At 47.9% G+C, this 14006-nt stretch overlaps 1 protein-coding gene across 1 annotated transcript in view; it reads left to right on the forward strand.

Moving 5' to 3' along the window:
- Positions 1–403: 403 nt before the first annotated feature.
- LOC127219171 (multidrug and toxin extrusion protein 1) overlaps positions 404–14006 on the forward strand; it is a 32817-nt gene continuing 19214 nt past the window's right edge. Inside the window, exons 1-6 of the mRNA XM_051180473.1 lie at positions 404–557; positions 6869–6970; positions 8481–8549; positions 9685–9833; positions 10663–10705; positions 12343–12387. Coding sequence (XP_051036430.1) covers positions 426–557; positions 6869–6970; positions 8481–8549; positions 9685–9833; positions 10663–10705; positions 12343–12387 — 540 coding nt within the window. The 5' untranslated portion in view covers positions 404–425. The remainder of the gene's footprint in view (positions 558–6868; positions 6971–8480; positions 8550–9684; positions 9834–10662; positions 10706–12342; positions 12388–14006) is intronic.

Consider the following 14006-nt stretch of genomic DNA (forward strand, 5'->3'; position numbering starts at 1 on the left):
ACAAAGTGTGTGGTAAGCTGACCACAAGCTGCACGTCAGAGACCTCGGACACCCATGATTGCCAGATCCGACACTGGGCTGGCCAAGTGGAAGTATGATTGGACCCTTGGCTGGCCATAATGGAATAACGTCCCAGGACTCTTACATCTTTCCAAGCTGCAAACTTCTGAAAGTGCCCCTAGGCAGCGACCACGTTCTCTTCCAGCACTTTTGCAAACTTCTCTGTACTGAAGTTTGTGCACCGGTCTTTGGAGAAGCACGGACCTCTGAGTTGCAGGGGCAAGGGGGGTCCAAGGTCATAGAGACTGCGACTCATCCAGCCAGCGCTGGGCGGGCTTGGGGGAGGCGGCGGAGGGCGGGGACTGGAATTGGCCAGACCTGTGGGTCCCCGCGCCCAGTCTGAGCTCCCGCAGCACGAAGGCCACATGGAGCTCCCGGAAGAGTCTGCTCCCGTGCCGGGAGGTGCGGACGCTGTGTCCGAGCGCCGTGGGCTGCGCCTGCTGCTGTCCGGCTTCCAGCAGGAGCTGCGGGCGCTCCTGGTCCTGGCGGGTCCTGCGGTGAGTCAGGTGGCCTCGGCTGCGGGCAGGTCCGTCTGACTTGGTAGGGTTGGGAACTGGGAGAGCTGGCGGCAAGCCTCAGTTGCGCCAGTGTGGAGAGCCTAGTGCGCCTCTGCATGCACCCTGAAGCCAGAGGTTTCTGAAAGTAGGAACACTCAGACTTCGTTTCTTTGCAAACTGTGAAACCTACAGGGACGGGCGTCTATAGAATCAACCCGGGGCAGAGGCATGGGGCAGGAAGATGAAGTGTCACCTTGGAATCTAGTGCCAATGTCTAACGCAGAGGCATCCTGTGCCAGCTTCCCTCCCCACCAAGCACTGCGCTCAAAACCAGGGTTTTTAATGCAGTTCTCTTTGGGGTGGAGTGTTCTCATCAGTTTGCTTTACACATTAGGCTAGGTCTCCTTACCACTGTTTTGTAAAACCTATGTGGTTTTACACAGAACCCCATCACAGGTGCCTGTTCTCTGCCTCTTTGGGGTTTTCCAGTCCTCAAAGGCGAGAAAGCCACTTCTTTAGCCAAAAGAACATGCCAGAGTGTCTGAGCGAACATAGTATTGGCCAAAAGGCAGACATTCAAGCACCAAGATTGGAGCTCCTGAGTCCTGAGTAGGGTGTAGAGCATCAAGAACAAAGCCGAGGGCAAACTCATTAGCTGCAGGTCCACCAGAGGAGAGGGGCTCACGCCCTCTGTGGACAAGAGCGGCTGGTGTTCAGTCTTCAGACCTGGAGTTCAAGTCCCTGCTTGGATCTTCCCAGGTGTGTTAGGGAACAGCCCATGAACACAGAGCAGTTCTGCTCTCTCCTCTCCAGAAAGTGAAGAGTGGCTAGCTTTACCTCAACTTATTCTCACTGAGTTGCTGTCAGGAAGGCTTTCTAAGAGCCAAGTACTGTAACTGTGGCCTGAATCTCAGTGGTTTTGGGGAAACTGGGGCAGAAGGGTCAGTCACCCAGGAGTTCAAGGCCATCCTGGGCTACAAAATGAGCTCATGCTTTATAAATCCAAAAAGGAAAAATACAGCAGTGTCTGGAGCTCCTGCCTTCTTCTAGAGACAGGGTTCCCAGCATTAGACTGATAGAGGGATAGAGGGGGCTGGCTCCTTTTCCTGCATGGGAACATGTATGCCATTGGTTTCTTACCAATACGATGCATATTCATTGTAGTGGGGAAAAGAAAGGAAGGAAGGAAGAAAAAGAACACTAAGACCAACAGAAAGAAAACAGGGAAATCTCAGCTTGTAGGAACAGCCAGGTGACCCAATGGCTGCTTTGCAAGAGTGCCATCAAGATTTCTGTCCCACCACAACTGGCTTGTTTATAATCTGAACTTGCATGTTTGCCTGACTTGGTTATTTCTCAATTAAACCTTGAAGTGGAACAAGTTCTTGTCAGTTGTTACTAATGTGAAGTGATTCTGTTACTGTTGTGTAAGTTAACCAGGAACTTGTCTGTAAGGCAGCTTTGATGGTCTACTTGTGAAAGTATTGATTCCCTTTTTGCTTTTAATAGTGTCTCTCTCCAGTCCTCCTGTGGATTGATTAATTTGTCTTGTGCAGTGACAGTGGAGTGTCATCTTGACGAGAGATTTGGCTGAAGCAGGTGGGGCCTCTTCTCAGATAGTGGCAAATCACCTGTTGACGTGGGCTGTTTCTGAATCTAGAGTCTGTGCTGGTATCTAGTCACCGAGCAGCATTCTCATGGGGCAGCTCGTCTGCCTCCATGCCCTACACTTGTTTTGGCTTTCCTCACTTTTTCCATGGGTTTGTTTTGATGGTAGAGTAGTAGGAAAAATCTGGGATGAGGCTTTAACTAGTTTCTGCCCCTAGTCGGTGTGTGGATAAGAACTTTGGACAGCTCCCCCCACGTATTGGTCTAGTGTTTTCTGGTGGAAAGCCAGACCTGGAGGCACATTTTGAGACCTTCTGTAGGCTCTTTCCAGGCCTTTGATCCTGAACCCTAAAACAAGGCTTCCTTAGTAGGTATGTGTGTTTGGGGGTGTGATGCTACAAATATGCTGGCTGATAGAATCTCCAGTCCCAAGCATCATAATGGTCCTGCATCATCCCAGCTATGGAAAAGAGGACCAAAGGGAGAGTGGGGATGAGAAAGTAAGTGGCAGGAAGCCTTGATTGTCAGTGATGCCAGAAGGCAAGATTAACACTCATGTCGTATAAAAACAGCTTGAATCTTGCCAAAGGCAGTTGGGAATGTGCATGTTATGGCATGTTGGCGTGCTGCCTTGAGCATAGGTGTATTGTTGGGTGCCACTGTTTTTCCTAACTGAAAACATTTTAAATACAGCTGCCTGGAAAGTTTGTGTAAATGCTTTTAATACTTAGGCAAAGTTCAGGTGTTTATCTCCTGCAAGTTTGGTATTTATATGATTATCCACCTGCCTTTATGACCTTGGATCAGCCTATGGACCAGAGTATCGATGAACTGGACTGCTAGTGCTGAAGTAATGGTGGGGAATTTGATGTAAGATGATGACAACAAATCTAACAAAAAATAATGAAGTGTTTAATTCTTGTGCCTCAGCTGTATTAGAGGGGTTGGAGAACAAACCAACAAAAAGATCTCTGTCTCAATCAGCATAGTCTCTTGTAATTGTGCATGGACCCCTTCTTGGTTCCTCCAACTCTGTGCCCAGCTGCCAGGCATCTCCTATTTCCTGAGAGCCATGCTTATTGTCTACTGCCCTATTCTCCCAGGCTCCACTGTAAGTAGGTAGGGTGTCTGAACTAACCTACTCTGAGCATCTGCCCTCTTTCTTTCTCTTTACATTTATTTATTTATTTACTTACTTATTGTTTGTGTGCATGGGGGGGGTGCAGGGATGCCATTGCACACTGATGGAGATCAGAGGACAACTTGCAGGATTTCTCTCCTTCTACCATGTGGGTCTCAGGTACTGAACTCAGGTGGTTTGGCTGAGTCATCTGACAGGCTGGCAGAATTTTCACTTTCTCATTCACTGAATCTTCTCCAGTGCCCTTTGCCAACATGTTCGCTGTGGAGCCACTGCCCTCCTTTACCTAGTGTGTGGATCAAAACAGTAAGCGCCATGCTTAAGCCCTGAACTCCGTCCTGCTATCTAGCCCCTGCTTAGCTGTCATGCCTTCCCTCATTTTCACCTTTCTACCCAGCCCACCTCCATTCAGAGGCCCAGCCTCAACCTCCTTGCCTCACATTTACTGCCCTTCTCTGCCTGGAAAGTTCTTAATGCAGCTTTGAGTTCAATTTAACCCCTCTTGGGATCTTCTCCAACTTCTGCATCTCAGTCCAGCTTCTGGGCACTGTTGAACTTTCCATTTCAACAGAGGAATCAATAGATCATGGAGACACCACTGTTATCACACACTGGTCCAGAGGAAACACTGCACTAGAGTCATGGAGACATGGCTGTTATCACACACTGGTCCAGAGGAAACACTGCACTAGGGTCATGGAGACATCACTGTTATCACACACTGGTCCAGAGGAAACACTACACTAGGGTCATGGAGACATGGCTGTTATCACACACTGGTCCAGAGGAAACACTGCACTAGGGTCATGGAGACATCACTGTTATCACACACTGGTCCAGAGGAAACACTACACTAGGGTCATGGAGACATCACTGTTATCACACACTGGTCCAGAGGAAACACTATACTAGGGTCATGGAGACATGGCTGTTATCACACACTGGTCCAGAGGAAACACTACACTAGGGTCATGGAGACATGGCTGTTATCACACACTGGTCCAGAGGAAACACTACACTAGGGTCATGGAGACATGGCGGGTATCACACACTGGTCCAGAGGAAACACTGCACTAGGGTCATGGAGACATGGCTGTTATCATACACTGGTATGGCTGTTTGTTTTTCAGTCCTGGTTCTGCCATGTAGCTCTGGAGACACCATCATTTGAGAGGACAAGCTGCTGATTCCATAAGATGGTTACTCCTGCATTTAGGGAGGGGCACTCCAGTTTCCTTTAGGGGTAATTACTATCACGTGAGAGGTAACCCCATCACGAGTGATTTGTCCATGAGGCTCTGTTGTTTTTGGGATCCAAGATGACTGAAGGGTTAGAACATGACTGGAGATTTCCAGGTGTCCTGCAGCAGGGCATTGTGGAAGCTGATAAGATGCCTTAGTTGTCCTTATCTTTGTGCCTTCATTCTTCAAGGAGATAAGATGGGTTAGGTATGTCTGGTTCTTAGCCAGAAATCTGTAAGTGATTAACATGCCTATGTGCAGAGTAGGCAGGAATCTAGTTCCAAGTAAAGAACACAGGCCGAGCTGCCACCCCTACTTTTAGTTACTTAAGGTCCCCTGTGGGGAGGTTGGTGTGCTTTAGTTCTCTATGGAGAAGTGCTCAGCTGTGTTATTACACTGTCCACATCTTTTCTGTCTGTGTTATGGCTTCCAAGGTTGAGTGGTGGAGAGAACTCAGACTGGGAACCACAGAGCTGGGATTCCAAATTCACTGTACACTTCAAAGATACTGCTGTGGTCTGAGTTGAGTCAGGTGACTCTGGGCCGAGTTTCCTCGAGTGTACGAACACGAATGTCCTGGATGATGGCTGTGCTGACCTGTTGTTGCTAAGACCTGCAGGCCACTGTGGGAGGGAATGAGCGAGGACCTTCTACAGTTCCTGCACAGTCCACTGAGCAGGCTGTTACTTGCTCTCCCTCCAAGTACCAGGCCCCAGGCACACCTTACCCCCTTCTCCTATCTTAAATTACAAGGCAGGAAGGGTCTTGCTACCAGGCTGTGTATTGTGGCTGCTGGAAAACAGCACTATCTGTAGACAAGGAGAAAGGAGAGACCTACACACTCCCCTACAGAGCTGCACCCTGCCCCTACTCTGGTAATTTCTGGGATATATTTGGTTCTGTCTGAGCTATGCCCACTTCAGTTCACATAACAGCCTTTGAACTATATGGGAGAACCAGTCCGTGTCTAGAAGCAACACACCTTCCAGCAGCATAGCTCTAAAATGTCTCGGGTATCCTCAAAGTATGACCATTGGCCATATGCATCTTTGCAAGGCACAGAGGTACAGAAAACATAGAAATACAGATTCTTCAGCCCCACAAACCTCCTGAATCAGTATGCTGAGATAGGCCAGGAAACATTTTGAATATCTGCAGGTGATTTACATCGGAGGCCAAGTGCTCACTCAAAACCTTGCAACCAAGAGCCGGGGAATCAACAAACTGCTGCTCCAGAGTGCTGCTCCTGCAGGTACTGGCTATGTTCAGTACCAGGCTGGGTAGTGAGCAAAGTTATTGGCATGCTCCCAGGGAAGCTTCAGCATGGAGACTGGGTAACCACATGAATTACCTGAATTTAGCTCAAATTCCTAGGCCCTTGTGTCAGAGACACAGCATTGTGGAGGAAGTCATAGTAGTCACCGGAATGCAGGGCTGCAAGGCTTAGTGGCTGAAGATGTATTTGCCCTCATAGCTGAGCCATCGTAGAGAATTAGAGGTACTGGATAAAGCAGGAGCTTGTCATGTCAAGTCCCAGATTCCTCTGCTGTCTAGTTGGGTGATCTCACTTGTGCCTCAGTCCTTGTGTTAATTACTTTCTGTTCTGATAAGACACCAAGACCAAGGCAGTTCATAGAAGAAAGAGTTTATTGTGGTTTATGGTTCCAGAGGGTTGGACTCCATAATGATTAGTCTGGAGTCCCCAAGTCTTCCACTTTGCTCTAGGAAACACACTCAGGTTCTTCACCGCCACAGTCCATTCCTTGGTACCAATCTCTGTATTAGCTCCTTTCCTGCTGTTGTGATAAACAACATGGCCATAAGAAACACTAATGGAGGAAAAGGTTCATTTCCACTCATATTTCCACATCACAGTCCATCATAAATGGACTGTGCAGGAACCCGGAGGCAGAGACTAAAGCAGAAACCATTGAGGGATGTTGCTTACTGGCTTGCTCTCATGGAATGCTCAACCTGCTTTCTTATAGCATCCAGGACCACCAGCCCAGGGGTGGTACTGCCCATAGTGAGCTGGGCCCTCCCACATCAATCATTAATCAAGAAAACGCCCCACAGGCCATTCTGGTGGGGGCATTTTCTCAATAGAGTCACTTGCTCTTCCCAAATGAGTCTATCTTGTGTCAAATCAACCTAAAACTGGCCAGCACACATATTGGATGCTATATTGAAATCATGTGTTTGTTCACATGGGTCAGCAGTGTCCATGTTTCTTTCCCTGGGGTACTGTCTGGGCAGCTCCATGCTTTCCCTTGCTTTGTGATGATGGGTGCTCATCCTGACCCCTCTTCTCTCTTTCTAGTTTTTGGCCCAGCTGATGATGTTCCTGATCAGTTTCATAAGCTCCGTATTCTGTGGCCACCTGGGCAAGCTGGAGCTGGATGCAGTTACCCTGGCAATTGCAGTACGTATAAGACTTTCCACAAAGGCTCACAGAGCTGTCTGCTGTGTGCCTCATGCTGCTGTGACAAACAACCATAGCCAGCGGCTTAATCATGCTGTATGTTTCCTTACAGTGCTGGAGGTCAGGAGTCTGAAACAGGTTTCACTTGGATAGAGTTAGGATGTCAGCGGGGCTGCAGCCTTAGGAATTATCCTTTTTAGGGTGATCTTGCAGATTGCCCGGCCTAGTGAGTTAGATGAAGCCATCTTTGGAAGGCATTATCTCAGTTAACATATCATCTGGTATGTGATCCCTGGAGCTCAGAGTATGAATGTGGGAAAAGGGAATTGGATAGGTGCCTTGAAGTTTCCTGAACTCAGGAGGTGCCATCTTACCCATGCACCAGCATTTCCAATACAAATGGAAACCCTAATTCAGAAATGGAATGGGAGGGTCCAGATCCAAACCAGTCTCCAAATCTGAAATTGGGAGGCATCCCAAATTCTCTTTTCAGTGTATGTAATCCCTAACGACAAGGTGATAAGCTAGGGATTGGTAACTGGCCATGCAAGGTCAAGAGTCCCATCAACTTATTTGGTTTAGTTAGTCATGTGTTTCTTTAAACATGGACTCTGGCTCTTTTGCAGGGTATACTCCTGTTCTTCATATCCTTCTCCTTGTCCTACCCTGTCTCTACTTGCCTTGTCTCTAGGCAAACCCTCTACCATTGAGCAATACCACAATTCCTTATTTGAAAATCTGAGGCAATATGGAAGCATGTGCAGGTAAGCCTCACGCAGGTTTCTATTGGCTGAGGTCTTGTGACAAGCCAGTTCTCTCACCAGGCTGAGCTCAGCCATTGTTCCATTGAACCTTGGCTACAGATTCAGTGAGGCAGTAGCCTGAGATCCCTTCGATGCTAGTTGCTGATTCTAGTGAAGACAAATGAGTCTGTAAATAAGTCTCCAGCCAGCACTTTGACTATGTATTTGCGTCTGTGTCCTTCCTGTGAGTCAGGGGCCACCCTGGAGAAACGACCCTCGTCTGAAATGTGGATAGAAGTGTCTCAAATTCCTGTGTGCATCTCAGACTATTGGCTCATTTTAACTGGTTGAACATACCTAATCTGAAACTCCGAAACCAAATTGCTCCCAGATCTGAGACGCTGTGCTTTGTCATACTGGTGCTAACGTTTCAGATTTCTGAACATTCTGGATTGTGGAGTTTTGGATTATAGACCCTTAGCTGGTCCTAGTCTCAGGTGTGGAGGCTCACCCCAAAACTGCTGTGTCACACCATATTCCTTTAGGAGCTGCTCTGGAGTTGGAGAGCAAGACAGCTAAGTCTTCAAAAAGCTGTGCTATGATCTCTGGCCTGAGATTTTGGTGTCCTCTCCGAGCTTTTGCATGTGGTTCTAGCTGACCCAAGTGATCTGAGCAGGTGCTCTAGGAGAAGGTTGGTCCACACCATGGTTCTGATCTATAGGAACAAAGAACGGGACTCCTTTAACTCACTCTCTGTTCTCTTCCAGGTTATCAATGTCACCGGCATTTCAGTGGGGCATGGCTTGTCTTCCGCATGTGACACCCTCATCTCCCAGGTAAATGGACATACCCATTCTCAGTGACTCTATACATCTTCTCTTTGGCCTAGAAAGAGGAATGCATGTGCACACACAGATGAGGAACTCAGAGCAGCAAGCTCCTGCTGCTCTGTTTTGCCAATCACAGACTCTGGTTTTCCCTGCCACCACCTTTGAAGTGTGGCTAGGGTTCTTTCAGCCCTAGCAAGAAGTGTTGTTCTGCATGTCTGCTTTTGATCAAACAGGGGACCTGTGTAAAAGCCCCTCCTATAACTTTCATGTTGGAGTCTGGTGTGGCCGTGGGCATCTGTAACTAAGTCTGCACCAGTGCTATCTGGAGGTCCCCACCCAGGGCTGTGGGTGAATGTTCAGCATCCTCCAGGAGTGTGGTATTCCAGTTTGCATATGATGCTCTTTGACCATGATGGGTTACATCTAGATAGATGCATTCTAAATGGAAAATACCCTAAGATGAAAATGCATCGAGTCCCCCTCACCTAGTGGACATCCCGGCTCAGCTGCATGGAACACAGCTTGGTCTCCCATGATCCATAACTGAGTGAGAGCTGTGGCTCCTGTGCTGTCCAGCATTGAATGAGAGGATCAGACCCTGTATCACTATCCTAGGGATGGATCCAATGTAAAACGTCAAGGTTGGTTTCTACCATGTGTGCATTTCTTTTGTACCAACTTGGAGTGGAAAAGTTAAGCAGTCCATCTTAGGCAGAGGGCCATTGGTACTTGGCCGTCCCACTGGTGTGTGTTCCCCTCTATAGCTGATGAGAGGCTGAGAGACATGGGCGCACTCTGGCTTCTGTAAGTTGGTAGGAGCTGGCGCCCCACACTGCTGGCCTTTGGCCCAATTCCTGCTATAGCAGGTCTGGAGTCAGGCCCAAGTATCTGCATTTCTAACAAGCTTCCAGGTGATGCAAACCTGATGGCATTCTAGAACTGAATGAGTCTTTTGACACTTGGGTCCTGTGTAGTATATTTCTGTGATGCTGGGCAGTGCAGCCAGCCCAGCTCTCAATCAGCCACACCATCTTTCCTTAGAGAGAACAGCCAAGCCACCTGCTTTCTTATGAGGCATGACTGAGGGCTTCTGAGGGACAGCCGGGATGTGCTGCTTCTGTTTAATGTGTTTGTGTGCCAGACATTCGGGAGCCAGAACTTGAAGCATGTGGGGGTTATCCTTCAGAGGGGGATACTCATCCTGCTCCTCTGCTGCTTCCCCTGCTGGGCACTCTTCATCAACACTGAACTCATTCTACTGCTCTTCAAGCAGGACCCAGATGTGTCCAGGTAAGGCAAGGTTGGGGGAAGGGCATTCAAGATCACCCATACTCAGCCTCTGGGTGACAGAGGCCAGGAAATCACACCAGGATAAGCTCAAGCTGCTTGGATGGTCCTCCTCAGGCACTGATACTTTCTATATCTGGCTTGTGAGACCTGGATTCCCTCTCATTACTGGCTTCCAGGGTTGGGAGTTTGGAGTGGAATTTCATTCACCAACATCTTCCCATTGGGATGGCAGTCTGTGGCTTAATACTTAGTGATTTCTGACCACAGTTGGTATTAAAATCACTGTGGTATTATAGATAATTCTCCAGGCCTCTGGGCCTCATAAACCCAGGTCCTTAACTGGCACAGGTGAGGCCTATACATCAGTAATTTCAAATCTTCCATACCTGAGTTGCCATGTTTGAGACCCACTGGCTTAACTGATTGAGACCTTTGAAAAGCACTTGCCACGTGCCAATAGTTCTGAACTCACAGGCATTTGACAATAGCTGAACACATGCCTGGATATCTCATTGGGTAGAGGGGCTTGGGAACCAGGAATATTGAGAGACAGCTTGTGGTGCCCTGGGCAGCTTCCATAGCCAGGGACTGTCCAACTGCAGTGTGAGCTTAGAATCCCTGCCCTAGACCCTTAGATCAGAAGAAGCAGGAAGGTGAACAGGGATGCAAGGTGGTGGGTTTGGTTTTGTAGTTTCCCATTTGCTCCAAGTGCCGAAGTTCATTTATTTAGGAAGAATCAAGAACGCTGCCGCAGGGTCCACCGTTTCGTCCTGCCTCTTCCAGGGAGAGGTGGCCTCTGTCATCATCTTCACTATTTTCTGTTGTGTAGGCTCACCCAGACCTATGTCATGATCTTCATCCCAGCGCTTCCTGTGAGTTTTCAAGGGGTCAGGGACTCATTTTTTTTGGGTGGAAAGTGGCTGGGATGTCATGAGCTCAGTCTGATGTAATTCTCACACGTGACATTGGCTCATCATTGAAGTGCGCTTTTAATTATGTCCCGTAAGGACACACAAGCATTTGTCTCTCAAACAACAAAAGAAACTCTAGGATGGGAGTCACTGCCTTGACTTCTTGTCCCTGGTATATCCTTGGGGCATCCAGCAGAGGAGTTCAGAATGTGTTTTTAAGGGGTAAAGTCTTGTCCATGTCAGATCTCTCAAGAGTATTACTTTGACCTTTAGACAGCTGTATGTTAACATTTAATAACAAGTTGTAGGTAGTCAATGAACTGTCAAAGCGAAATTGGATAGAGGGCTGGATGTTTGCAGAAATTTATTTCCTCACAGTTCTGAAGGCTAGAAGTCCAAGATCACGGTGTGGGTCTCAGTGGTTTCCCCCTTGGTTTGCAAGTGTCTGTTTTTGTTCCCATATAACATGGATGTTTCTTCTTATAAACTTACAATTGGGGCTGGAGAGATGGCTCAGCAGTTAAGAGCACTGGCTGCTTTTCCAGAGGACTTGGCTTTAATTCCCAGCACCCACAACTGTCCATAACTCCAGGGGATCTGACACCTTCATACAGACACACATGTAATCAAAAGCACCAGCGCACATAGAATAAGAATAAATAAATCATTAAAATGTAATAAACACACTGATCCTATTGGATTAGAGTCCTAGCCCAGTGTCCTCATTTTGATTTATTCAATCACCCTCTAAATCCAGTTGCATGTGGGGATAGGGCTTCTGTGTGTGAATTTGAGGGACTCAGTCTGCCCCAGTGGTAGCCATTTGCCCTCATAATTGCCATTGTACTTCTTAGTTCATTATAAAATGTTTTACTTTATTTTTTATCTTTATATTCCAGGGGATGGAGCCTAGTGCCTTGCATGCTAAAAGAGTACTCTATCCCTGAGTTATACCCTCAAGCCTACCCCATAAAGCCACTTAAATATGGTTTTGTTACCCCACCAAATAAGATGAGAGCTGGGCTATGCTAGGAGGTCAGTGTCCACTCCAGGAGACAGTACTTTCTTTTGCCTGACAGGGAGTTGGGGTGTACCTCTTTTGCTGTTGGGACAAAATACCTAACAGAAACAACTTAGAAAAGGACTTACTTTTAGCTCATAGTCTCATGATGGTGTGATTGGCTCCTTAGTGACCCCAGGAGACCAAGAATGCTTGCTTATATATAGCTCAATGGCTCCCCAGGAAGTAGGAGTTCAGGTCTGTAATCTGGCCAGGCAGAACCCATGACCCCATATCTCCCAAACATTTCACAGCTTCCCCCAAACAGCCTGGCTACCTGAGGACCACGTGCCTAAACATATGAACCCGTAGGAGACATCCACATCCTACCAGGGCAGGCACTATTTGGACTATGTTCATTCATATAGAAGGTGTGTGAAGCCCTTGGACCACAGACACTACTTGCCCCAGGTTTAAATGAGGCTGTGTGGAGTGGAGGGCAGCCAGGGTGGCTGTGGGATGAACCTGCTATGACACCCAGATCTCTGATGTATGGGTCAGGCTGCAGAACTAACTCTACCCCCTTGCTCTCTTGTAGGCAGCCTTTCTTTATACATTACAAGTTAAATACTTGCTCAACCAGGTAATGTGGACTTCCCTCTTTCCTTTGGGGGGGTGGGAATGATAGAATCAAGGAGACGGTGGAGGGAACTGGCCTGCTGAGGTCACTGCAAGATGATTTCAGGCTTGTGCACACAGGGCTTTGATGTGGAGAGATCTCTTAAGTGACATCAAGGAGTGAATGAAGCATTATTCTTGGCTCTGAAAATTTGTATCCAATTCCCACATGGAAATATTGCCACTGGCAATGCTGAGATTAGCATCTCTGTGTTCTTTGGCTCTTTCCTGGTACAGGCCTGTCTGCTCTCTGTAAAGGGCTGAGGGTCACAGTGGCTTGGCTGGGTCTAGGGCGTCCACACCTCTTCTCAGTTTGTCTGAAAGCTCCTCTTTCTGGGGTAGAGGGTGTAAAAGCTCAAATTGTATTGATAACAGAGAATAGTCAAGACTCTTCATACATGGGCATTGCCAATGGCTCTGCGAATGATGACCCTGACCTACTGGGGATGGGTTTATGAGGATGGTGTGTGATTTAGGATTGTGGACCTTCTAGAAAAATCCCAGTAAAGGAGAAACTGGTCACAGATCTCCATCGCACAGGCAGGCTTCCTCTAGCATGTGTAATAGGGATGCATGAATGAGGGGTGGAAAGAGGTAGAGAACTTTCCCATTTACTGGATACTTTATTAACGTTAGCATTATATACTTGAACTAGTTGAACACAGGTGGTCTCCAGGGTGTCCCTTCTCTGTCTAGACTCTTGTATGAACCAGGTAGAATCCTCCACATGTCACAGTGGCTCCTGCTTGTCTTTCCGTCTCCCGCTATTGTGGTGACCTATCTCATGAATGCAGGAAGGACGAGAGTGAGCAGGACGTGTCCAAAAGCTGAGGCTGAGGGAAGGACCTGGAGGTAGAGAATTGTAGCTGAGAGGAACTGGGGGATGTGATCCAAATTATGGTGGACCAGTGTAGCCCTGAGGTCTGGGAGGGAAGTGTTCCCAGATAGCAGGTGCCAGGCACCAGCCACTAGGCAGGAAAGCTGAGTGTGGTCAGACTGCTACAGCCCAGGAGACACAGCACCCACTGGCTTAAGAGGAGCAGGCTGGCTGGTCTGCTAGAAAGTGCTATCTCTACAGGGGACTGGGTTGGTAGAAAACAAACTAATTTGTGGTACAGAGATAAAAATTATGAAAATGGTGGGTTGACATTGGTTTAATAAGAAGGAAGAATGGCCCCAAAGGAGCAGGATCCATGGTGACGGGTGGGCTCTGGAGACCAGGCCGTGGGCTCTGGGAGACGCTTTAGCCTTAGCATAGTGCTTGTTTGGAGGAACATATTCCCCTGGAAGAAGACACTAGTTAGAAAGGGAGAAGAGGAAAGACAGGGAACACAGGCCCACAGCAGAAGAGTGAAAGGATTTGGACCTGTGTCTTCTGGAAGAGCATGGTTTAGCTACTGAGCCATCTCTCCAGTCCCTTGTCTTAATGTGAGGCATGAAGAAGGGAGGGCATTCCCCCACTCCCCCACCCCACCCCCACCCCGCTTCTCAGAGTCTGCTATGAAGGAGTCCACTCTCCATTTCAGAAAAAAAAAAAAAAACAACAACAACAACAACAAAAAAAAAAACAGTTTCACAATGTCT

The sequence above is a fragment of the Phodopus roborovskii genome, unplaced genomic scaffold (genome assembly GCF_943737965.1).
Source record: "Phodopus roborovskii unplaced genomic scaffold, PHOROB, whole genome shotgun sequence".
Classification (NCBI taxonomy): domain Eukaryota; kingdom Metazoa; phylum Chordata; class Mammalia; order Rodentia; family Cricetidae; genus Phodopus; species Phodopus roborovskii.